Here is a 26,142-nt window from a genome sequence, read left to right as displayed (position 1 = left end):
TTGGACAGGTTATAAGTTAAGAGCTAACTAGGCAAGGCTAGTTGAAATGCTATGTATCAATGCTATGAAAATCAGCAGCATGGTTCATACAGTGCAGATTTTTCCGCATGTGAATTTGAAATCCATGTTGTGGTAAAAAAAAAAGGATCAATTCTTTGCATGGAAATTAATTTGGGCACCCACATACAAATTCACACTATTGACTAGGGCTATATTCGCATGCAGATCGGCATGAAAATCCGCAGCAGAACTGAGGCTCAGCCTTGGAGTTCTGCTAGTGATTAAACCGCACCGTAAATTATCAGAACGAGGCCTAATGGGGCAATACTGAAGGCATCTTTACTATGTTTGGGGGCACTACTGGGGACATGTTTACTGTGTTTCAGGGCACTTCTGGGTCATCTTTACTGTGCGGGAGTACTACTAAGGGCAACTTAACTGTGTATGGAGGCAATACTGGGGGGTCATTCAAGGACAAATCACCCAAGGGATAGCACCCGACCATCTCCAATTTTACACATTTACACATTAGTTCATTACTAGAAAGTATTGGACTCTTACTGAGAATAAAATAATGCACAATTAATAATACTGGCAGGTGATAGATAAATATGGTGCTGGGGGGGGAATGTTTGAAATTTGTGTATTACTGTATAAATCTATCTCAATTTATCCCAACTCTGTGCAGTTTCTAATCATCTGAATTTTACATGAAGATTGCCCCCCATAATCCTGTAAGCTCTTTGGTCAAGCAACAAGCGTAAAAAGGTATTCCCCTTACCCATCCTTCAAATTGCCAATTGTCATGGGAATTGACTGTGAAAGATACCTTTGGTTGTTCCACAATATGCAAGGTTCTGCTTCTTCTGTTGTTTTACCCCAGAGTATCAGTAACCAAGAACAAAAGTGTTAAGAAGCATCCAATGTTTTAAGCTTAGTTTGGTCTGACAAAGCATTAAAAAGAAGAACGAAGGAATACAAGTTATATGCAATGGAAGGCCAATGCCAGAAAGAATCTGTAGCAAGGAAGATAAAAGCTGAAGAAAAGGAAATACTGCACACTCGAGTACACAGTCTTATGAAGAACTGGAAGATATTTGCACATGCCATGCCAATAAATGCCTAAATAAATTGCCTCCTGCAATCCAATTGAAAACCATGGTATCAGAACAAAATCTCTGAAAGTGATAAGCTCGACTGAAGTGTTTCCAGATGATAGTGGATACATGGGAATACAGATGACATGCATAACATGTCATAAGAAAGTAGTTTCCTTGGATGAAACAGAATTGCAACCTGAAGAACATCAACCCGAGGATAAGCCCAGGGTATCGGGCATAGCGACACCTGCAGAAAAATCTGAAGCTGGATCATCATTGTCATCATCAACACTGGATTTGGTTAAGTCCCCACAAAAAGACATGCAAACTCAGATAGTACCTTTCTTGCATTGAACACATTTTTCTTTTCTCTCGATGAAAACGACTTTCTGCATCACAGAAGAAAATGAAAGCAAAATCTTCATTACAGAAAGCTACAAGTTCTTTTAAAACAAAATTAGAGCATAGTTATGATGTCCAATTTGATCCACCTGATGAGGAAGATGAAAATTTCAAATGCACAAAGTTGGATGACTTGAAAGCACATGAAAGTGTACATCAGAAATTAAAAGAAAAGTTCAATTTGGAATGCTCATACCAAGAAAAAATAATGATTCTTACTTTGACTTTATTTGGGATAGAAAGAACAATGGAGGAATACGGTGCATCTAAATACTTAGTGAACAAAGTAGGAAACTTGTGAAGCATGGTGTACTATCTCAGAGAATGAAAACGTGCAAAGGAAAACTCTTGTCCCAAGAAACAATTGATAAAATCATTGGAACATATGAAAGTGATGAGATCAGTCGTATCATGGCAAGGGAAAAAGACTGTAAGAGGGTCAGAGAAAAGGAAACGGGAAAAGCAACACAAGCAAAAATGGCTTCTTCTTATGAACTTGAAAGAAATATATGAACGCTGTCAAGCGCTGTAACGTGTGGTTGAAAGCGCGGTAAAATGCTGCGCTGCCTTTTCTGAACGCATATGTGAGACCAATATTCGTGTCCCACAAGCCTATTAACCTTTTCCAATCCACTGTCTGACATCTTAAGACATTATGATTTAAGGCTGTACAGCTCCGATGATGGTAGACGTCTGTCGAGGTTCTCTTACTGTATATTGCCAGCCTCTCTGCTGTCAGAGCCTATCCAACGTGTGACCTCATGCAGTACTGGCTTTAGCCAGCAGATAGCGCCATTGTATAACGGCAGAAAAAGAGTAAGCCCCCTAGCAAAACCAGGATACAAATTGCATTGGAAAGGGTTAAAGTACTCAGGAGAAACTACACACTACTGCCTAACAATTTAACCTTGGCCAAAATTCAGATGATTAGTACCTGCACAGAGTTGGGATAAATCAAAATAGATTTATATTACACAAATGTATAAAATATTATAATATATAACACATCTTTATAACATTTCCCCCAGCACCACATTTATCTATTACCTGCCAGTATCATTAATTGTGCATTATTTTATTGTCAGTAAAAGGTCAAGAATTTTTTTCTCAAAGAACGCCTTCCTGAAATTTTGTGGTAAGGGACTTCAATCTATGGAGAAAATATATTTAGAAACTTTTGTTCCAATTTTACTATAACTTGTATTGAAATTACAGTGTTTGAAAAAATTGTATAAATCTACTTACGAAGAGGATAACATCTAGCACATCTTCCTATGCACATAGTTCCAAGATATGAATTATCACAAATGATGGTTCTCGGTAACCTTCGGAAAAATGACTCCCCCTGTATTTCTTGACCCCATGACCCGTGGGTCTATAAATTTAGATTTTATATACATTTTGGTAACTAACAAATGTTCAAAGTTTCGTAAAAATCTGAGATGGTTGGGTGTTACCCTCTTGGGTGATTTGACCTGTAATGACCCAGGGGACATATTTACTGTGTTTCAGTAGCACTATGGAGGCATCTTTATTGTGCCTGGGGAGCAGTATTACAATGTGCCACACTAAGTAGACACTATGGAAGTGTGTTGGGCAGAAAGACTGAGCAGGATGAGGCGGGGTTAGTGGTGTGGCTCATTACAAAAAGAAATGCAGGTATTGTCCCTTTTTTCATTCTTTAAAGTTGAGAGATATGGGACTGAAGCAATAAAATGGTTGTAAAAGTATGCATACCCTTTAATAACATCAGAGTGCTACATTATTTTGTCATTGTTCCTTCTCTTACAGAGACTACAAGAAAACGCTTGAATATCTTTTTTATAACTTGGACCCCGTCATATCAGTTAAAAAAAACAATCTTCTTCAAATTCTTGAAGACGGGTTTACGGTCACAAAAAATTCCCAGGTAAAGAAAAACATTGTGTACAGGATGAACTATAAAACCACACAATGCAATACAATTTTGTTTTTCACTTGGATGGATTGCCATGGCACTACTGGTGTATTTGTTGTATACATTTTGCACTTCCCTTTATATTTCTCCTAACAGGATTCAGTAATGGTTTCGGCTAAAAGGAAATGATGTAACAACTGCAGCATAATTGCACTATATGACTTTGTCCGAAAAAAAAGTTCTTAGTAAATACTTGTATTCCTCATGAAATAACAACTCAGAGCCAATCTTGGTTGTAACTATTCCCCTTGTAAATGGGACATATCCCTACTCATATAGAGTATGTCATCAGTGTGTGTACAATGGGAATGGTAGGGCCCAATCATCTACTAATTCATACCTTTCCAGTAGCAGTAACAAAGGAACAACTCAATTCACAGTTCTAAAAAAAGATGCCCCAGGACTGTTACTTCAGAAGGAATGCAACTATTTACTAATAAAACAGACATGGGAAGAGCAAAAACAGGACCTCTTCGAAACACCTCTGCCATGAGGCAGTAGCACTATAGATATAGGAATCTGGAAGATGCCTAAGGGTAGTTAGAATAAAGAGCGCACAGTCCGCAGCTGCTGTAAGCTGATTATTCAGGCTTCTTGAAAAGAGCCATGTCAGTCAGCCGCTCTCGTCCTATCAGTGGTACCACTTGTGCTGCTACCCTTAGGCATCTTGTATATGCTTGTCTATAAAGTGCCACTATATCATGGCAGTACAATATGCCCTCTTCTAACAAGTTGTCACATGCATACAGGAGATCCATTCTCTTGTATATTTTTTTCCATCAAAAGGATAACCAGCACTTGGCACAAAGGAGGGGAGAAATGTTTCCTAATACGTTTTTAGGATTTCCTTAGCATATATTTCCCCTTACCCCATGCAGAGTTCCAATCTTCCTGATATTGTCACAATCAGCCGACATAGATCCACTGTGCCACACACTGGCTTGACTTTGGGCAAAATTCTTACTTTAGGTACCCCGGTCTTCGCCCTTTAACCCCACCAATCAGGATGTGGGCTTTGCTGCATGGTCCCTAGGTTGTTAATCAGAAAAGGGTGCCAGTACAGTGGCAGCTGAGGCTGCTATAGAACAAGGAGTAGTACCTGAGTATGTAAACAGGAGCATAGTCAGACAGTATGGGTTGGGGCAGGTGACACAACTTCAGAATGAAGCCAGGGCTAGGAGCGCAGATGAGAACATAGTCAGGTGTAGCCAAAGTCAGGCAGCAAAGAATCAGGACACACATGAAAAAGTTCCTTATGCAGGACCAAAAAACCACAACACTCAGGCACCCTGATATAGATAGGGATCACAGATGACTGGCATTGGAGGAATTTGTTAGATGTCTGCTGGCCCATTAAGAGCCTGGCCAAGTTAGCGTGTGCCCTCCAGCCCACTGTTGGTGATAAAGCAGATTCCAGAGTCAGTATACACCGTATGCACGCCGTGGCCATTGGATTGCCGCATTACCAACGTGGTTCCAATTTACAAAAAGGGGTCCAAAAGTGAGCCTGGTAACTACAGGCTGGTAAGTCTCACTTCAGTAACTGGAAAAATATTCGAGGGGTTTCTGAGAGACGCAATTGAAGAATACCTCAAGGAGAACAATGGGATAACTCCTCACCAGCACGGGTTCATGAAGGGTTGCTCATGTCAGACAAATCTGATCAGCTTCTACGATGAAGTAAGCTCTAGGCTAGACCTGGGAGAGTCTATTGATCTCGTATATCTGGACTTCTCCAAAGCATTTAACACTGTGCCGCATAATAGGCTGATATATAAAATGAGACAGCTCGGATTGGGTGAAAACATGTGTATCTGGGTAAAGAATTGGCTCAGAGATAGAAAGCAGAGGGTGGTAATAAATGGTTCGTACTCTGATTGGGCCACTGTCGCTAGCGGGGTGCCACAGGGTTCAGTATTAGGCCCCATTCTGTTCAATATATTTATTAACGACCTGATAGAGGGGCTGCACAGTAAAATATCAATATTTGCAGATGACACAATTATACAATATAATCAATGCTACGGAGGACAAGGTACGGCTACAAACGGACCTAGATAAGCTGGGGGCTTGGGCAGAAAAATGGCAAATGAAGTTCAATGTTGAAAAATGTAAGGTTATGCACATGGGCAGGAGAAACGGATGTCACCAATATACACTAAATGGGGTACTGCTAGGGAAAAGTGATATGGAAAAAGACCTGGGGTACTAGTGGATTGTAGACTAAACTGGAGCAACCAATGCCAGTCAGCTGCTGCAAAAGCTAATAAAGTCTTGGGGTGCATTAAAAGAGGTATTGGGGCGAGGGACGAGAACATTATCCTCCCACTATATAAGGCACTTATCAGGCCTCACATGGAATACTGTGTACAGTTCTGGTCACCGGTGCTCAGGAAAGATGTTACAGTGCTGGATGGGGTTCAAAGAAGGGCAACTAAACTAATACATGGAATGACGGGACCGGAATACCCAGAGAGGTTGTCAAAATTTGGATTATTTACCCTGGAAAAAAGACGGCTAAGGGGCGACCAAATAACTATGTATAAATACATTAGGGGACAATACAAGGAACTCTCCCATGATCTGTTTATATCCAGGACTGCGACGGTAACGGGAGGGCATCCACTACGTCTAGAAGAAAGCAGGTTTCATCGCCAACACAGAAAAGGGTTCTTTACTATAAGAGCAGTGAGACTGTGTAACTCTCTGCCTGAGGATGTGGTGATGGCAAAATCCATAGAGGAGTTTAAAAGGGCACTTGATGTTTTTCTAGAGGGGAAGGATAATACAGGATATAAATCTTAGGTTAATTGTTAATCTGGGTATACAGGCAGGTAGGAACTATTAGGGATTAGTCTGATTGCCATTAGGGAGTCGGAAAGGAATTTTTCCCCCAAAAGGGCTAATTGGCTCCTGCCTCTTGGAGTTTTTTGCCTTCCTCTGGATCAACAACAGGGGAGGATAAATAGGCTGGACTAGATGGACATTGTCTTCATTCGGCCTTACATACTATGTTACTATGTTACCAGGACCGGTAAGTCGTGGACACAAACTGTAACAGATCTAAAAAGATTTACCGGACACTGGACCTCTTGAACATACAAGCGCTATAACTGGTTTTGGTTCAATGTGCACAGTGAGAGCTGATACTCTGAACCTTCTTGCCTTTCACTACTTCTGAAGAACCTGTTGGCTGGACCTTGTAGAGCTGATCACTTTTTGTTTGTTTTTTGGCAGGCAGCAAAAGGGCACTGGCTTGAGCCATGAGAATCCATTATATCTTAATTTATGTAATTAGTGGAAAAGCTGAAGAACTATGACATACTGTGTGTCTTGCCTTAGCCATAATATGCTTCATTCACAATTGTCTCCTTCTTTACTATGTCATGATGTGTTTTCCACAGTTGTATGATCAGGAACAAGAAGAATCTGTTCTCCTCTCCAACAGTTTGGGATTTTATGAGACTTCTAAATTGGAGCAAGAAACAAATGAGGAGGCGAATCATTATGATCCAGAACTCTTTAAACATGGTAAACTAATTACAAGACCACATAAATGATACACTAAATGATAGATGACATAGTGAGTCTAGTGTCCTGACGATTGAATACAGTGAATGAATCACATTCCATGTAATCACTTAGGGAATAATCGTGGGATGAGTTGAAGTTGACACAACTACAGTACTTGGTTCAATGAACATGTTAATATAGACCGAATAATACTTTCAGCATTTCCTCGAAACAAAATATCTGCTGTCATTTCCAATCTTCCTAATACATTGTCATCAGTATTATGAAGATAAATGTACTTCACTCATAGATTACATCTGAAGCTAGAACAGCACATTCCTAATGATTTCCATAATTAAATAATAATTACATTTAGCTCCGAATTCACCATTTTTTTGTTTTATTGGAAAAAATGCAAGAGTGTCCAGAACAGCAAAAACGGTGACATTTTGCTAACAGAAGTAAATTACTAAGGGTGGTTTCACATCTGTGTTGGAACGTCAAGTCGGGGGTTCCGTCACGGATCTGACACGAAATACCAGAAGAAAAAGCTCTGCATGCAGCCCGTTTTCTTCCGGCTAAAAGCCGGGTAGCTGAGCAGAAAGTGAACGGACCCCATCATAGTCTATGGGTCTGTTCAGTGCTGTTTGACTCCGTCCTAAGACGGAGCCATTCGGCCATGGGGATTCCCCTTTTCTGCTCCCCAAACAGAAAGTGGAACCCCCGCCGCAGGTGTGAAACCACTCTCATTCTTAAGAAGTTTCACTTTTCACACGGGACACAAGCCACAGTAAATTCCACACCAAAATCCGAAAATTTGAATAAAGTGCTTCACATTGTGTTTTGCACTTTATTCTAAATAAGCTTATCAATGACTAAATGTACATCTTTCGATGTTTCATAGAGGCAATGTTATGCCTACATCTTGGGGGTTGAGGTAAGGCAGTACATATTTTAATACGCCCTTAGGGCCAATTCATACAGGCAGGTTTTTTTCCGAGTTCTGTTCATAAATTCGGACAGAACTCGAGCCCATTAAAACCAAAGGGGCTTTTGAGGCATGCAATTTTTTTTTGAACAGACGTTTAGTCATTGTAAAAAAAAATCACAGCATGTCCTATTTTGGTCCAATTCATGAGAGTAGGACATGCAATGTCCACTGTCCCGCACCATCGGGACAGGACAGGGTATTCTTATGCTGCCCGAGTTGTGAGTTGAGCCCGATGTATATTTCTGATGTATACTTCCAAAGGGTGGATAAAACGAAGTGTTAACATAGCCTAATTCCTCTAGTCCAAAAGAAAGCTTCAAAGAGGTAGTCTAGCAACTTTATATAAATACTATACAATCTTTATTGAATTCATAGCATCATTTCTTGGGTGGAACAACATTTTTAGTAAAATTCCAGATATATTTATACTATATTCAGTATGTTAGGGCCTTACAATCACCTCACCTGTTACCAGTTCTGTAGATAGATGGGGCACTAATATAATTCTATGCGTTTCTTTATGAAACTTTGCCACTTTGTTTCACTTTCTTACCTTAGGTAAACTTATCATCTCTAAAGTGTTCCTTGGCCACAATGTTCAAGCACAACAATTTCTGCCTATTAAGCTCGCTAATTATCCCGATGCTAATTCAGTCTTCAGACCTCTGAAATCGAACAGCAGCACTCTGTGTTCTTCAGATGATGGTAAGTTTATTCAGCATTAATTATATAAAAATGCATTAAACACTTTACAAAGCTGGAGTGATGACAGTGACCTTTCTTTGTGATTTCTAGAATTACCTTGCATCTCAGATTAATTTAATTTTTAGAATGACATAGACCAGCAATGCTAGGTGTTGTATTTAGTGGCCATTTTGATAGTGGCTAACAGCATGTTAGTGGAAAGCAGAAGGAACTATCATTTGGTTAAAGCAGTGTTTCCCAGCCTTTTCAGCCTTGGGGCACACCTTTTTTATGGCGCAGCACACCTACCAAAAAGGTGTGTGGTTAGGGTGTGGCTATGGTGTAGTCAGAGGCGTGGCTAGGGTGCGGCTTATCATGGGATATGATTTTTACCTCCATTGTTATAAAACAGACAGGGCTATTTAAAAAAAACACACAGGGAGGAACGCTGGATGGGCTATTGCTATACATTACATTTAAAATTAACATGTTGTGAAATTAAATCCCTCACCTTATGTCAATATCCACACGGGTTTTGTGCAGATTGTTTCCGCAGTGTGTGGATGATTTTCAAAATCTCATCTACTTTGCTGCTACAGCTACTATAAATTCCATAACTAATCCGCCCCGTGTAGTAATAGCAACCCCCTATATTGCTGGCCACAGCATTAATAGTGACCCCCTATATTGCTGGCCACAGCATTAATAGCGACCCCCTATATTGCTGGCCCCAGTAGTATTAGCAACCCCCTATATTGGTGGCCCCAGTAGTAATAGCCCCCCCTATATTGGTGGCCCCACTAGGAAAAACGACACCCTATATTGGTGGCCCCGGTAGTTATTGCGACTCCCTATATTGGTGGCCCCGCTAGTAATAGCGATCCCCTATATTGGTGGTCCCGGTAGTAATGGTGACCCCCACAGTAGCCTCGGTAGTAATTATTGCGGCCCCGGCAGTAATAGGTGACCCCTATTGCGGCCCCGGCAGTAATAGGTGACCCCTATTGCGGCCCCGGCAGTAATAGCGGCCCCAGTAGTTCTAGCGACCCCTATTGCAGCCCCAGTAGTAATAGCGACCCCAGTAGTTATAGCAACTCCTATTGCTGCCCCAGTAGTAATAGCGACCCCCAGTAGTTATAGCGACCCCTACTGCGGCCCAAGTAGTAATAGCGAAACCTATTGCAGCCCCAGTAGTAATAGCAAAACTTATTGCGGCCCCAGTAGTAATAGCAACCCCTATTGCGGCCCCAGTAGTAATAGTGACCCCTATTGTGGCCCCAGTAGTAATAGCGACTACTATTGCAGCCCTAGTAGTAATAGTGACCCCTATTGCGGCCCTAGTAGTAATAGTGACCCATATTGCGGCCCCAGTAGTAATAGTGACACCTATTGCAGCCCCAGTAGTAATAGCGACCCCTATTGCGACCCCAGTAGTAATAGCGACCCCTATTGCGGCCCCAGTAGTAATAGCGACCCCTATTGCGGCCACCCGTACTAGTAGCGACCCCAGTAGTTATAGCGACCCCTTCTGCTGTCCCAGTAGTAATAGCGACCCCTATTGTGACCCCAATACTAATAGCAACCCCAGTAGTTATAGCAACATCATTGCAGCCCCAGTAGTAATAGCGACCCCATTAGTTATAGCGACCCCTATTGTGGCCCCAGTAGTAATATTAACCCCACAGTAGCCCCAGCAAAAATATTAATCACCCCATAGTAACAACATCAACTGCCCCAGTAATAACATTGCACCCTCCCAGTAATAACATTACACCCCCCCTCCAGTATAATAACATTTCCCCATCCAGTAATAACATTACCCCCCCAGTAATAACATGAACCCCCTAGTAATATAATTACCCTCCTTCAGTAATAACATTAACCCCCCCCCCCCCAGTAAAAACGTTAACCCACCCTCCCAGTAATAACATCCCCCCCCCCCCCCCCCCCGCAGTAATAAAATTCCCTCCTTCAGTAATAACAATTCCGGCCCACAGTAATAACATTAACCCCCCACAGTAATAACATTACCCCCCCCCCCCGTAATAACCTCCCCCCCCCCCCCCAGTAATAACACTTCTCCCCCCAGTAATAACATTAACCCCCCCTCCAGTAAAAACAGGTCTGACTAAGGAAGAGTAGAGGGGGATAATGACCCCATGTGATCTAGACTTTATGCTTCTCTTAATACATCCCAGAATTGTGTTTCCCTTTTTTGCTACAGTAATGGAAAAACTGTAGAAAATACTGGAACATAGCAAAGGGTAGTCACTAGAATTTGGACTTCAGACAGTCATACAAACCAAAAAATGGTCAAGAAGTAAGTCAGGGTCAGAGCCAGGAAGTGGATGACAGGTACCAGACAGACAAGCCATAAGATGAGGCTGAAGTGTGGTCAGGCACAAGACCAAGGTCTGCATGAGGAACAAACAATAGTCAATAGCAACACACTGGTAGGAGCAAGAGATGATGTGCACCTAGTAACAGGAGCCAATACTTAGGGTCCTCTCAGGCCTTTGTATCGAGTGCAGTTGACGAAGCATGTCAATTGGCTCTGGTTCTGTGCCATTCAGACAGCAGAGGATCGCCTGTATGGGAATAAACAATCATTAATTTGATTGCTTGTCCCCTTGCAGCTATCATTGGTCAGCTGTACATCTCCCGGCTTACATGGGAAGATGTACAGCCCACTTGCAATCATTTGCACATTTCAGGCAGGTTGATGATTGGGCATTTAAACACTTGGGCAAATGATTAAAAGGCCCTTTAGGTAATTAATTGTGTTGAAATCCTAAAACCTGGTTACATCATAAAAAGCAGCTCAGGAAGAAGCATTACCAGAACTAGAAAGACTTAGGGCTCTTACCCACTTGCATTTTTTTAACACTGCGATATCGCTGCATTTTTTTAACGCGATTTGCAATGGGACATTCTAAGTTAAAAACGCATCGCACAAAACTCATGAAGCGCAAACTTTTCATGCGTTTTTAACATTAGAATTGAGCATCGCGTTAAAAATGCAGCGATATCGCAGCGTTAAAAAACGCAAGTGGGTAGGAGCCCTTAAAGGGATATTCCTGAGACTGGGTGAAATGTTCAAAATTTTCCTAACGTTTCCACTTATTCCCATAATTCCACACATCCATCTAAATCGTCAAACTTAACTGCAGTTCCTTTTTTTCTGATCTGCGCCACAGTTGCTACAGATCCTCACAGTTATTGAAAATGACTGCTGGGAAGAGCAAGAACTACATCTCCCACAATGCCCCGCTGATAGTTACTGATGAATGTGCTTTCACGACTGTTTCAAACTGTCATCATTACAGAAGGCACTGAGCATGCTTGACTAGTAAAACAAAACAGCAGAGCATACATTAAATACCAGTGGAGAACTATGCGGGGGAGGGGAGGGGGGCAAAAGTAAAGCCATATCTCTGCAGCTTTGTAAAACAAGTTATGACATTATATTGAAAAATATAATGACACAGGGTTCCGGAGGGGTAACATAGCAGCAATGATTTCTGTACTTCTTATTTTTGTAAATACTTGTACAACCATATGAACTTCGCTACTTGCTTTTTTTCACTTTAGAAATTTGTCCTTCCAAGGAACTTCAGCCTTGTGACTGCAGCCTTCGCCGCTGTGATTGGTTTGTATTCGACGCGGACCTTGTCCTGCCTGAGTACATTGTGGAGTATGAATATATTACACAGGTACTGCACATTCTTCACCTCTCCTCTTAAATGCAATACACGCTAACTAATTGATGTCATGAAAATTCATTTGTTTATTTTGGTGACAAGAAAACATTACGCATTAAAGTTATTTTTCAGGCTTTCTGTAGACTAGAGCTGCATGGCAACACTTGGCCGCAACAGAGGTTGTGCAGTCAAAGATCCCTGTTAAGCCGTGCAACCTCATTCTCTGATTGCGGTCAATGGGGTTATGGTGCTAGTCACAAGTTGCTGTGGTGAAGGAGAAAAATTCTAATTAAAAACGACCCTGTTTTGGCACAAAGCTTTTACTTGATCACACAAGTTGGCAGAAGCCTGTAGGTTACAGTTGCTTAACTTTAAAATCTGGACTGGGTGGTACAGAACTCCGGAGAAAATACATAAAATCTATAAACCGCTCTCCCCCTATGCTGGCGGTGCTAGGCTGAAGTGGGCAACATGCTTCACATATGATAGGAGTGTCCTCCGGTAGCCAGTCTTTGCTGAGATATTTTGTTCCTCCTGCGGTCTATCTGTCAGTTGACTCCAGAAGCGGCTCTAACAAACACTCAGTAACAGGGCCCCCAACTGTAATGCTTTATTCATAGTACTGGGCTCCCTATATGGAGAGGAGAGGCCTTATGGGCCCCTGTACCCTCTATAGTTACGCCCCTGGATACAAGCAATTTAAAAAGCAATGGAGCGCGGGAGACTCACCACTGAATTATGTTCAAACAGCAGTACATCCACACTAAACATATGAAAACCAATAATCCTTAAAAGAGGTAGTAAAAATGAAATGGGGACAAAATCATTGATCCCTAAAAAGGAATAGTAATGAATCAGTGGTTAAAATGAAATGAATAAAAACATTAGTCCTTAATTAAAATACAATCAACATGAAATCTATAATAGCAATCCATAATAACATTGCATAAAGAATGAAAGTTAGCAGATCAATCTAATTGTTGCAGATTACCATTTGTGTAGATAGATCCATGTGTATACACATATAAAAGTCAATCAATTTTGAAAAAAAGAAGATAAAACGGTTCCATTAAGCCCAAAAGGAAATAAATTGCTTAATTTGGGAATATAAAATGGGATTTAGATAAAAAGAAGGTTTGATTAGGACCATAAGGAAAGAAAGTACTCAAATTATATGAATGATTCACTTGGTCTACATTTCTATTGGAAATATGAGAAGAGATTTGCTCAATTGGGGAAACGCAACAACCCGTGATGTGAGTTGGAAACAAAATGCCAGGATACACTGTGTAACAAGAATCCATTAGTGATATTTCATTTTTGAACCTTCATTTGTTTGCATAATCGTTGGATAGTCGTCCCAACATACTGGAGAACACAGGAACAATAGACTAAATAAATTACATAATCAGACCCACAATTTATGTGCATACATTCGACCAACATTCCTAGTGGACCATTTTTGCAGACATTTTTTTTTGTGTTAGGACTTTAGTTTTATCAAGAGCGTTTTTTAATAAACATATAAAATAATTTTTTGAATTAACTCATTTGTGCCCCTGTGACGTACATGTACACAACCGGCGTGCGGATTTAGTATGAAACAGTCTTGGGAGCTAAGCCCACTGCATACCCGGTGGGTGCAGGCTGTTTGAAGCAGGTGACACCTGCTGATAGCCCCAATCATGGCTGTTTACGTGCGCTGTCAGTATGTTTCCCTTCAGGGTAGGTTCTTCTAAATGTGGGAAGCAACCATGTTTTTGCTGTTATAATATTGCCCATGATAAGGGGCAGGCCACACTGGGCTTTCACTGCCCACAGCATCAAGAGTGACAGCTCCTCTTCCTGCTTGTGTATAGGGAGAGAACTGTCAGTCTGTATGATGTGGGCGGGGAGAGCCCACTGCAGAGCGCCTCTTTGACTCGGAGCTCAGTTCTAGCTGAGCTCGAAGAAAACATCTCCATTCAAGCCTGGGAGCCATGGTCCTTTTCAACCTCTGACAATAGCGCTAATCATCTCCCTTTCGTACCAGCCAGTCTATACCCTCCAAGGCGACCAATGACATACATGTACGTTTCTTGGTCAAGTAGAGAAGGTACTTAGTGAGTAGGTAAGTGGCCAGTAACTAGAGCAATATTTGGATAGCAGGAGTTGTATCACATATGGTCTTTTTTACAGTATCAGCTTCACTATTGGCTATGGGTCTCATTACTTGTGTGTGGGCATGAGAAGCAATACCAGACATAGTGCATGGATAAGAGTGGAGCAGTTTCTGGAAATGAATATCCATTTTCTAATCTCACCGTCTTTTAATCCCTTTGCACCCTGTGGCGTACATGTATGTCACAGGTGGGAGGGAGTTGGCATGAAAAAGGAAGCAAAATCTTTTGTAGTACATTTGGCCTCTCAAAAACCGCAATAAAAGTGATCTTAAAAGGCATATGTATCCCAAATAGTATCAGCTTGTCGTGCAAAAAACAAGACTTTACAAGACTCTGTTCATGTAAAAATATAAACGTTATGGGGTTTTAAATTGATTTTCAAATAAAGGGGTTTTATTGTGTAAAAGTGGACCCCCCTCCCACATCCCAGAAAAAAAAATTGCCTTCATCACAATCATACTGATCTGAAGAAAAAAGTTATCATGTCTTTTACACCGTATAGTGAATGCTGTAAAAAGAAACCATGTCAGAATTGATGTGTTCTTTCACTATGTTGCCCCCCCATTAGTAAAAGTTATACAAAACATTATATGTACCCCCAAATGGTACCGATATGGTTATTTCAACAGAAAAATAAAAGTGGAGATGAAAATCCCCAAAAATGATCGTGTCTATAGGTCTAAACTATGCTGTGGTTTTAGAGGGATACTTTGGGCTCTTTTCAACTGATGACCAATCCTCTGTACAAGCTGTCAGTAGTTGATAGATGGGGTACTTGACATATGTACCCTGTTCATCAACTGATTGTCCATCCTGCTGTCCAGTGCAGCAGGCTGAATGTTGTCATCATTGGACAGGGGAGGAAGTGTGAACTCTGGCTTCACTCTCATTTAAATCAATGGGAGAGCTGCACTGATATTCCACTTCCTGCTCCTGTTACTGACATCCTATCCTGGGTAGGTAGTGGAATAGCAGCACTCCCACTGATTTTAATGGGTGTGATATCACTCCCACTTCCTTCCCTGCCCACTGATGACAACGTCCAGCCCACTGCACATGTACGATCAGCTGATGAACTAGGGCTTTGAGTGTTGGATTACCTATCCAGAGGTTAGTTCCTCAGATGAGAAGAGCCCATGCTACCCCTTTAAGGGGTTAAGAACCACTAATTTCAAACTGGTAATTTATTTAGGATATGTGACACAACATGTACTTCCTGAAACATACTGGGCCATTATCATATGCATTTGTTTATATTGGTAGGGAGTGTCCAACATGACTTGCAGTCCTTCCAGTATTACAGCTGGAGAATTCTCAAATGAGATTAAATTGGATGAAGACCTTATTGCCATGGAACCAGTTATAAAGCCCAGACCCAAAATAATAGCCCTGGATGAAAGAACCATTCTTTCCATTGCAAAAGCCAATATGTACAGCCAAATAACAGTAAGTATTGCAGAGTTCAGCTGCCTAAAAATATAGACGGAGACATATCATAAGGAGCATAGCATCATGGTCTGTGTGTGTCTGCATCCTCCTGACCGGTCAGTTACCTCTATAATTTGAAGTGTAAGGCAAAGACCAGGCAGCATCAGATGAATTTTCAAGACAACTTCAAAATCTTTATTCCTCCATCAAAGGAAAACCTGCGACGTTTCGGCCACTATCGTGGCCTTTCTCAATGCTTGAGAAAGGCCACGATAGTGGCCGAAACGTTGCAGGTTTTCCTTTGATGGAGGAATAAAGATTTTGAAGTTGTCTTGAAAATTCATCTGATGCTGCCTGGTCTTTGCCTTACACTTCTGATGACTACTGGGTCGTGATCCGGACCAAGCTGGGCTGTTGTATCTACCTGCTCCTCGCTGCATTTGCGGCAGAACGACTGAGACTAGTTTTGAGAGAATCCATGTGAGTGCGGCTGTTGGCTTTATTATTTATTTACCTCTATAATTTGAAGCCCGGCAGCATATCAGGAAACCATTGAATTTCCCTAACACTAGGATACTTTGGTATACCTTTTTTTTCACTGTGTGGAAAAGTGTAGTAGACAATGCTTTTCTATGAAGAGGCATCATATAGAAAACCTACAATTTGCAATATACATCTTTTTACAATGGGAGTTTATGGAGCATATTTCACTGTGTGCCTATACAGGGGGATATGTCGCAGCTTTCCATCAGAGCTTTTACTGCAAACTAAAAACATGATATGAGCATACTCTAATAATCACAAGCAGAAATACTTTCAGTATATAAATTATATATCATGAGGCTCTGTCATATTATTAATTACTCATAATTACAATTTCATTTTATACAGATCCTGAACTTACACGGCAACAGTTTAAGTAAACTAAAGGAAATTTCAAAACTTCATGGACTTCATAAGCTAATAATAAGTTTCAATGAGTTCACCAGTCTGGAGGACGTCTCATGCTTGGTAAGATTTATTTGATATGTTATAATGTGATTTGTAAACCGTTGCCCATCTCTTTGTGTCTACCATGCGGAAGCTGTTGGCAAGGTGCAAGAACTCCTTAACGCTGATGGAAGCTGTAATTTGTGTTTGTGTGCTTCTAAAGAAAACATGATTCTGTTTGTTACAAATTATTGCAGCCCAATTTGGAGTACCTGGATGCCAGCCATAACCATCTGATAAGTCTGGAAGGTTTCAAAGGCTTGGGCAAATTGAAGCACTTAGACTTGAGCTGGAACGAATTAACAAAGACGATGGATGAAATAAATGTTTTGCGCAGACATGCAGCACATCTTCTCACACTGAATGTCGCCCACAACCCTTGGCAGAAGGTCAGTCAGCATTACAGAAGCAACATCCCGTAGTCTGTAGATACCACCATTTGTTCTCTGTTTATACAGAATTCCTTTTTCCACCAGAGAACATACTTGGGTTACTGGAAATCTCAATCTTCGGTTCATGTATAAAATAATTTCATTTATTACCGTAGTATCTGAGTGATTCTACATTGAATACATGTGCCAAATGCCTATCAACGAACCAGATCCTAGCTTATATCATTGCAGGAAAGGCAGAATAATAAACATTTAAGGCACCACAGTATGGTTGTCACTTTTTCTTCCTCTGGTCCTAGATTAGGACAAAGTATTTACACGCGTTTGTTGCATATGCAATAAAAACATTTTTGCCTCGGGGGACTAGCAGGCAGCATAGAACAATCTGTTTTCAGGGTAGGGGTAAAGGTACATTCATACTTTGCAGAAAAAGTTTGTGCCAAATTCCACATGAAAATCTGCACTATAATCCTGACTTAGATTTTGATGCGGAGTTTGACTGCAGAATTTACTTACTTTATTGCAATGAAATAATAGCATTTCCGCAACAAAAATATCATCCTTCAGATTTCAAAAGGTACATCATTATTCTATTTTGGGGGGCCTACCCACTAGCTTCTTTTTTTCTTGTGCTGCGAGAGCAAATAAAAACAAACGCCTCACATCACAAAGAAAACATTGCAATATTGCTAAATACTTTCAATGGGGCCAGCAGCAGCATCAGCCCCACTGAAAGCATTCCTTCATCCCCGAAATCCAGGATGCTATCCCATTGCTTTCAATGGGTTCGGCGCTGCTGTGGCCCCATTGAAAGCAGTGGGTTGTAGGCAACCCCTGTAGCGATGATTTTTCAGGGAAGGGCTTGCAATTTAAGCCTTTTCCTGAAAATCATCCCTAGCTGGTGAAAAAAATTAAAAAATTATATACTTACCTCCCGACCGCTCAGGCGCGTCCTCCAGCTGGCTCCCCAGCACTGCTGTGAAGCTTTTTCAGCAGGCGGGGAAGTAAAAATCACCGCCTCCTGAAAGGGCTGTGCTGATTGGCTGAGTGCTCCGCCAATCACAGGCAGTGCTCAGCCATGCACTTGGTATAAAAATGCAAAAGTATTGTGGTGTTCACCTTTGTCTATAGCTGTACTTTTAACTGATTTTAAAGGTGTTTTGTTTGTCTTAACTTATATTTTGTAATAAAGCATGATTTTATGCACTTTCTTTTTATCTTGGGGTGCCTATATAATATGCATGCACATGTTTTGATCTAATTTCTCTTACCCCAGCATGGGCATTTGGTCATGTCATCAGCCCCCCCCCACCACCACCACCACCCTCAACAAACAAATAAAATATTTACTCATTGATTGTCACATATGAGGGTTCTTTTTTCCACACAAAAGTAGTGATGAGAAAAATAGCACATGCTCATCTAATCGTGTCCCTGTACATTGTTTAATCCCACAGATGTTGCATTCATTGCTGACCATAGCATCTAAATGTTTTTATAGAAAAAAAATGTAAAAGTTTAGTTTTCCTCCTATGCAATGCTTTAAATATTGAAAAAAAATGAAAAGAACAAAAAAAACCCTATTATTTATCCAGTGTGGTAAATTCCATATACATATATATGTCAAAATATCTGTTTCTATTCGCTTGCCCAAAACAGGAATAAAAAAGTAAACAAAAAATTGTTTATATATCTCAAAATGGTATCAGTAAAAACAAGAAGTCATCAAGCAAAAAAACAAGCCCTCATACAGTTCTGCGGACAGAAAAATAAAACGCTATAGATCAGGGGCGTAGCTAAAGTCTCATGGGCTCGGGTGCAAAAGTTTATCTTGGGGCCCTCCAACTTCTCTTAACTCCTTAACACAAAGGGGTAACTTGAAGCTCCTGGGCCCCAATGCAAAACCTGTAACAGGGCCCCCAACTATAATGCTTTATTTATAGTACTGGGTGCCCTATATGGAGAGGAGAGGCCTTAAGGCTCCTGGGCCCGGGTGCAAACACATGCCCTGCATCCCCTATAGTTACGCCAGTGGTTATAAACTTGGCTTGGAATGTGATAACACACAAAAAGTCTGCTTATAAAAATGTAAAAAATCAAAGGGTTTTTATTGTGCAAAACTAGTAAAACATAATGAAACCCATACGATTTGGTGTTGTCATGATTATAATGAGCTGCAGAGTAAAGTGAAAGGAGTTTTCCAGGCATATCCTATTGCTGACCTATCCTCAGGATAGATCATCAACAGTTGATTGGCTGAAGACCCCCGTTTGGGACCTCTGACCGATCAGCTGTTCAGGTGCCCACTGTCAGCGCCACAACGCAGCGTACAAAGTGGAAGCAGATCGCTACGACCCTTATGTACTGGCTGACTCTTTAATGGGAGCTGCGACTGCAGTTACTGGTACCAGCCACTATACTATCCTGAGGACAGGTCAGCAAAAGTATTTGTCTAGAAATCCCCTTTAACTAATATTTATACCACATGGTGAGTACCATGTGGGAATTGTAGAGGGGTTCCCAGCATTCTGTAGGAGTGGCTCCCATTCTAGCAGCTTCAAACAGAATGGTGGACTTCCTCTGAATGCCCACCCTTGTGTCTGCTAGTCACTGTCTTAATGGTTGTAGCCGTCTCTCGCAAAATCCATTATTCCCCGAGGGTGCAGAGACCATGAAATCAGCTGATCGCCACAGGGGTCACATTCTGAAAGGGGTTGTCTTTGATAAGATGACCTTTTTAAGTGTTATGGAGACTAGTGTGTTATCCAAATAAACATTGTACTTTAGTCACAGCCCTAAAACTTCTTGTACATAATGCTAATTGATCGATAGAAGTAGCAGAGAGTGTGCAAACATTGCAGCATTGCCCTTATTAGGATTATTATACTGAATATGTTATTTGTACTATAATTATGCGTCCTTATAGCTGTGCTCTAACAGTACATTATAGCTGATGCCATAATGTTCGTAGCATGTCAGAGCAATCACAGGAGATTATAATTGCTTTATATTTGTGTCCTAGCTGGGAATGAAAAGCTGTTACTTGATGGATTTGTTAAAACCCAAGACTGTTTCTGTTTCATTGTCACACCTGTGCAACAAGAAAGACCTTATTGGTCATCGAACAAAAACACAATTACTCGGTTTCACCTCTACTGCAGTTGTCACACAAATTTAGCGTACTCTGAAGTCTAATAGCCGGAGCAACACTAGATTTTCTATATTTTTCGTTACAGTGTTCATTATGAGCTCTTCTACCATCCCTATTGTTCAAAATCCAAGATTGAATGTCGGAAAAGAAAATCTTTCTTCTGACTTTAATAAGGATGTCATCATTTAGCTGAGACTAACAATTGCAGTAACCCCTTTCATGAGTTTTCAATGACGCATCTTGAATACATGACCTAGTTTCTTAAAGCCCCTGAGAGGCAACACAATGTGATGTTTCCTGTGCTTATGTGTAATAAACATTCTCATTATGTTCACTTAACTGTAAGACCATCATAAAGTACAATAAAAAGTTACATATGATAGAAGCCATTAGCTGACACAGTTGTCCTTTCCAAGCCAGCTTTAGTGCGTATGGTAGTGATTGGAAGATTGAAGTCACTGACTCGTTTAGACGGACTGCTGGTCACCAAAGAAGAGGTTTCCGAATCATCAAAATTTTCTACTGGAGTCCGAATTACTCAGGTTTACACCTTTTGTTTGTATCTTATGCCATAAACTTTATTCTGTTTTTATTGTTTTGCTTATACAAAGAAAAGTTATACTGTTACAAAGGGCTGTGCAATGTGCCGATCTACAACCATTAAAGTGGCATTCCCATCCTATAGAGTGATGGTATATTGGCAATATATGCATCTCCCTTTATGATCCATGGGGTCGAGCTTTTGGGACTCCCACCAATCCTAAAAATGTAGTGGAACTTTACAGCACTTTCACAGTGGCACATCCGCATTATCGGGGACCTTCGCTCTGATCCCTGCTGATCATCTGTTGATGACCTGTCATTCATCAATAAAAAGAATTAAATCCTGAAATACCCCTTTAAATCAAAATGCTATCTTAGATAATGTTAACCTGTTTTAGTATAATTACTGAATTTATCTGAGAAATGAAGTTTTCTAATTCTCATTTCACCCATTTAAAGAAACTAAGTGCCCTTTTAAAATTGATCACACTAGTCTGTACAAATACATGGAGATCCCTCATAGGTATCTGTGGTGGCAAGATCTTCCATCAGAACTAAAGCCCTTTTACACACAACGATTATTGCTCAAAATTCGTCCAAATGGGCGATTTAGAGAGATAATCATTACATGTAAACGTGGGCATCGCGCAGTTTTCGTTTGAACGATGGATTTCAGTTCGCGTAAAATCCATCATTCTCACCTCTGAAAGACTGAGCAAATGCATTCTATTTGAATGTATTTCGCTCATCTTTTAAAAGACAGCAAGATGTTCTCCTCAAGGCATGTTTACACTAGCCCCGAGGAGAACAATACAATGTGTCAGCACTGCTGTTTGCACTGCTGGGCGTGTGTTTAAACACAGGCTGGAATCTGCAAACAACTCCTAGAGGCCCTTTTACATGCAAATGAAGATGATAAAGTGTTAATGGCCATTAACACTTTATGCAATTAGATCAGTCCTTTGAAAGAGTATCTTTGCTTGTAAAAGGGCATTAACTTTGGGGCTACTTAGAGGCATGTCCATTTCCATTATAATGTAATCTCCTCATCATATGCTAAAGACAAATACAGCAGGTAGAAGCCCCAGTGCGAAACCTTTGTAATAGCTTATAATGCCACTCATCTCTGTATACTCTGCTTTCTGACATCAGAACACATCAGTTATAAAAATATTATTCACATGCATGTCAATAAAATATTACCTTTGATATGTATTCTAGCTATATAACCATTAATGGAGTTTTCCTACTGATCTCACTGTATATAATAAGTTTATAATGAACATGTTCTGATGTATGAATGCACAATTTATATAGAGACGAGTGACATTAGATATCCAATGCTCATCTATACCTTATCAGAATAGTCCTGATACAGGTCACTTCTGCCACATGGTAAGTACTATGTGAATGACCTTGAATGGGACATGTGAGAGGTACGTATTGCTGTCAGGGAGAGGTTGTGGTTGACACTCTGGGGGCATTGTGGCTGATAATTGGGACATTTATAGGTCACCTTGTCGTTCCCTTAGCTGTGTAAAAGCAGGAGGCCTGTATATGGTCATGTTACTCCTCTGTAACTTCTAATATTATGGAAGTCCCTGCAATGTGCATTGAGACATAAAGTGCAAAAACGTATACAGAAGGTTACTTTTGTCTTTTTTATGGTTCCTTTTGAATATTCATTTAACTAAGCTGTGTAATGATGTAATAAAGATTATATTAATTGAGGGCTCAGTTAGATGAGCGTTTTTTTGCGCGCCAAAAAATGCGCCGCTCGCATGTGCTGAAAACACGTGAACGGGCAATGCTTCATATGTGCAGCGCATGAAACATTGCCTGCTCTCTGAAGATGCTGGGCTTGGAGAAGCGCAGCAGCTCCAGGAAGAGAGAGAGGAAGAAGCCCCGCAAGGCTTCGGGATTTCCACATAGCAGGAGGAGACGGAGCAGGACTATGGGTTAATCCCCCATAGTTACGCTCTCTCTCCCTTGCTATGGGGAAATCCATAGTCCCATTCTGTCTCTCCCTACTATGGGGATCCCCATAGCGCAGAGAGGGGGTGGGGTTATAGGGCTTTTCCCAGAGATTCCCCATAGCAAACCATAGGGGGGCATGGCTAAAGGCGGGTCCCTCTAGCTCTGCCCCTCCCAAGCTCTCTGGGGAAGCTCAGGGGAAAGCCCTGTAACCTCGCCCCCCTCTTTCTCCCCACTATGAGGAATTCCCATGGGGAGAGAGGTGGAGGGAGTCCCCTACTGCCCCCACTGCTAGGGAAATTGCCCAGCAGGGGGCAGGAGGAATACCCCGCAGTTTACAGCAGGACATTTAAATGGTGCTGTCTAGAAGCACCTTTTAAATGTCCCACTGTAAACTCCTGTTAGTCCTTGCGGGAATAAGGGGATTCCCGGGGGGTTCCATTAATTCCTGCGGGGACTAACAGGATTTTACAACGGGACATTTAAAAGGTGCTTCTAATCTTTTAAATGTCCTGCTATAAGCTGTGGGGAATCTATTCCCTGCGCAGATGTTTCCATTAACTCCTGCTCCCATAGGAGTCAATGGAAACTCCTGCCCGGCGTGCACCTAAGGTAGTGCATGTTCTATCTTTTTTAGGTGCGTGCCGTTTTGCGCCTCTAATTCATCGCATATAAACGCTTCTACAGGAACCCATTGGTTCTTTTAGATGCGTTCATTTTGCGCTTCTACAAAACCCGCTCATCTGACCAAGCCCTTATGCTGTTTTGCAGGCATTGCTGCAGATCAGCGCAAGAACAGATCACATTAGACCACGTTGCCTTAGTCTACTACCTTCTGCTCAGATCATCTCTCAAATTAGCAAGAACTGCCTGGATCCGTATGCCGAATTTAATAACAGCTGGTATCATATGGTAAGAAAAACATTAACATACAGGCGTTTCATCGTATCTGCTTCTGATTCTTAGAAGCAAAGGAAATATTTACAGAAAATATTGGCATGAGAGATTTTTAATACAGGATGATTCAAAAAGAATGCTGCAAAATTAAAGCTGATTTATTCATACAGGAACTGACATAGAGCAGCTAGCATGACTTGGAAAGATACTTGATTAAACCCAGCGCTACTGCATGCAGAAAAAAAAAAAAGCAAAAAGATAAGGCAAAGCCTACCCTTTCTCGCACGTAGGAATTGCGTGCAAGAAACACACTCGTGAAAACGAATCCATTGAAATCAATGGCTTCGCTTCGTCACATTTTACAGGCGGGAATTTGACACTTGCAAAAACCTCTGCAAACACGTTGGTATATTTAACCTCTAAAACTCACTTCCTGTTCAGCCAGTTTAATCCCTCCTCTCTCTGATGAGATCATTCCTATGAGGTTTTGGAGCCTCTCATCATAGCATGGTAAGTATAAAAAAATACACCCCTGAGCTCTACATCCCTGTTCTATCTGCCCATAAACTGAGTTTAAAGAGCCTCATGTGGCGCAGAGTGTAAACTCTCACTCACGACCTGAAGGTTGCAAGTTTAATCCCGCTTGGTTCAGGTAGCTGGCTCAAGGTCAACTCAGCCTTATGTGGCACTATACAAGATTTATTTATTTAGTTTATAATGGTCATATAGGATATGACAAATACCCTTAAATTACTAAATAATGTCTTTCAATACATTGTACTGGCAGTTATTTTTTCTATTTCACCGTACAGAAACTTATATTGGATTATTTAGAACAGGAAGGCAACATTCTTTTGCTTTTTGTTTTCCATTTAAATATCTCGGAAACATGAAATGATATAATCTGCAGTCTCAGAACTCCGTTCCCCAAGGTAAAAGTTTCACCAAGCTGCAATATGACTGATCATGTGAAATCATGTAATGTTCCCACAACTAAAGGTTAAGAGCTTGCTTGTCAGGTTTCATTTCATTCAGCGGTACCAAAATGGCTCGGAGTAAGATATATCTTCTCTGATAACCACAGTGTTCAGCTCTGCAAATATTAGGAAGGAAACATTTATGACCGTTCCCAAAGCAACTGGGATGTGTTACTTTTTAACCCAATGGATCCATTTTGAAATGTGAAAATGTTATTGCTCATGATGATACATTTTATTTCTTTTTTTCTAGATTACATCAGTAAATTTGGTTGGACAGAATCTCTCCAGGATCACAAATTTAGAGAAACTGGAAAACCTCCGCTGGGTATCTTTCAGTAACAATCATCTTTCTAGAATTGAAGGTCTAGAAAATTGTGTGAAGATAGAAGAGCTATGTCTAGATGGAAACTGCATCACCAAATTGGAAGGTATTCTGGACAGAGTTATAATCTGTATGAAGACTTGATGGTTTTGCACCAATATCGTGTAAAAGGATTCTATAATAATAAATGGCCTGAAACCCTGAAGGACACGACCTAGTTTGGTACTTAGGGACGCAAAGCATTTTGGAGATTTTCATCTCTTCTTTTCAAAAGCCATAACTTTATTCTCCCGTCGATACAAACATATAACATCTTGTACGTTACATGGAGATCTGCTGTTTTTATTGCTATCATTCTGGGGTACATATAGTGTATTATATAACTTTTATTATTTTTTGTCTGCGGGGGCATTTTTGCCTGCTTCTTCTTCTTTTTTTTTTTTTTTTTTTTATTGCATTTACCGTGCGGTATAAATAATATGATAATTTTTTCTACGGGTCGGTACAATTTCGACAATGCTAAAATTATATTTTTTTCTAGGTTTTTCCTTTTTTTGTACAATAAAAACCCTTTTGGGAAATAATTTTTTTTTTTGCATCATTGCATTCGAAGACCTATAACTTTTTTTACTTGTTCATTGATGTAGCTATGTGAGGGCTTCTTTGCTCTGATCATCTATCCTACCATTTTGGAGTGCATTTGTATACACCTTTTTTGTTCACTTTTATTATGTTTGATTTTGGGGGGCAGATGAATGAACACAAACAACATTTTGGCTTAGTTTTTTTTGTACAGGTACATATTCATATATTTTAAAATCTGAAAAGTGCTCAAAAAAGGGGAGGTGTTGTTATTTTGTTTTTATGTGGATTTTTTTTCACCATTTTTATACATATTTTTTCACCTTTTTTATGTCCCTCTAGGGGATTTGAACCTGCTATCCCATGATCACTC

General features: G+C 40.6%; 1 protein-coding gene across 1 annotated transcript in view; it reads left to right on the top strand.

The window, feature by feature from the left end:
- LRRC9 (leucine rich repeat containing 9) overlaps positions 1–26,142 on the top strand; it is a 97,667-nt gene that overhangs the window by 29,818 nt on the left and 41,707 nt on the right. The window contains exons 12-21 of the mRNA XM_066608216.1: positions 3,294–3,411; positions 6,864–6,990; positions 8,522–8,668; positions 12,239–12,360; positions 15,774–15,956; positions 16,830–16,949; positions 17,126–17,317; positions 20,888–21,013; positions 23,760–23,900; positions 25,116–25,293. Coding sequence (XP_066464313.1) covers positions 3,294–3,411; positions 6,864–6,990; positions 8,522–8,668; positions 12,239–12,360; positions 15,774–15,956; positions 16,830–16,949; positions 17,126–17,317; positions 20,888–21,013; positions 23,760–23,900; positions 25,116–25,293 — 1,454 coding nt within the window. The remainder of the gene's footprint in view (positions 1–3,293; positions 3,412–6,863; positions 6,991–8,521; positions 8,669–12,238; positions 12,361–15,773; positions 15,957–16,829; positions 16,950–17,125; positions 17,318–20,887; positions 21,014–23,759; positions 23,901–25,115; positions 25,294–26,142) is intronic.

This window comes from Eleutherodactylus coqui, chromosome 6 (genome assembly GCF_035609145.1).
Source record: "Eleutherodactylus coqui strain aEleCoq1 chromosome 6, aEleCoq1.hap1, whole genome shotgun sequence".
Lineage (NCBI taxonomy): Eukaryota > Metazoa > Chordata > Amphibia > Anura > Eleutherodactylidae > Eleutherodactylus > Eleutherodactylus coqui.
The sequence above is the reverse complement of the archived record's forward strand: the minus strand, read 5'-3'. Positions and strand labels throughout refer to the sequence as shown.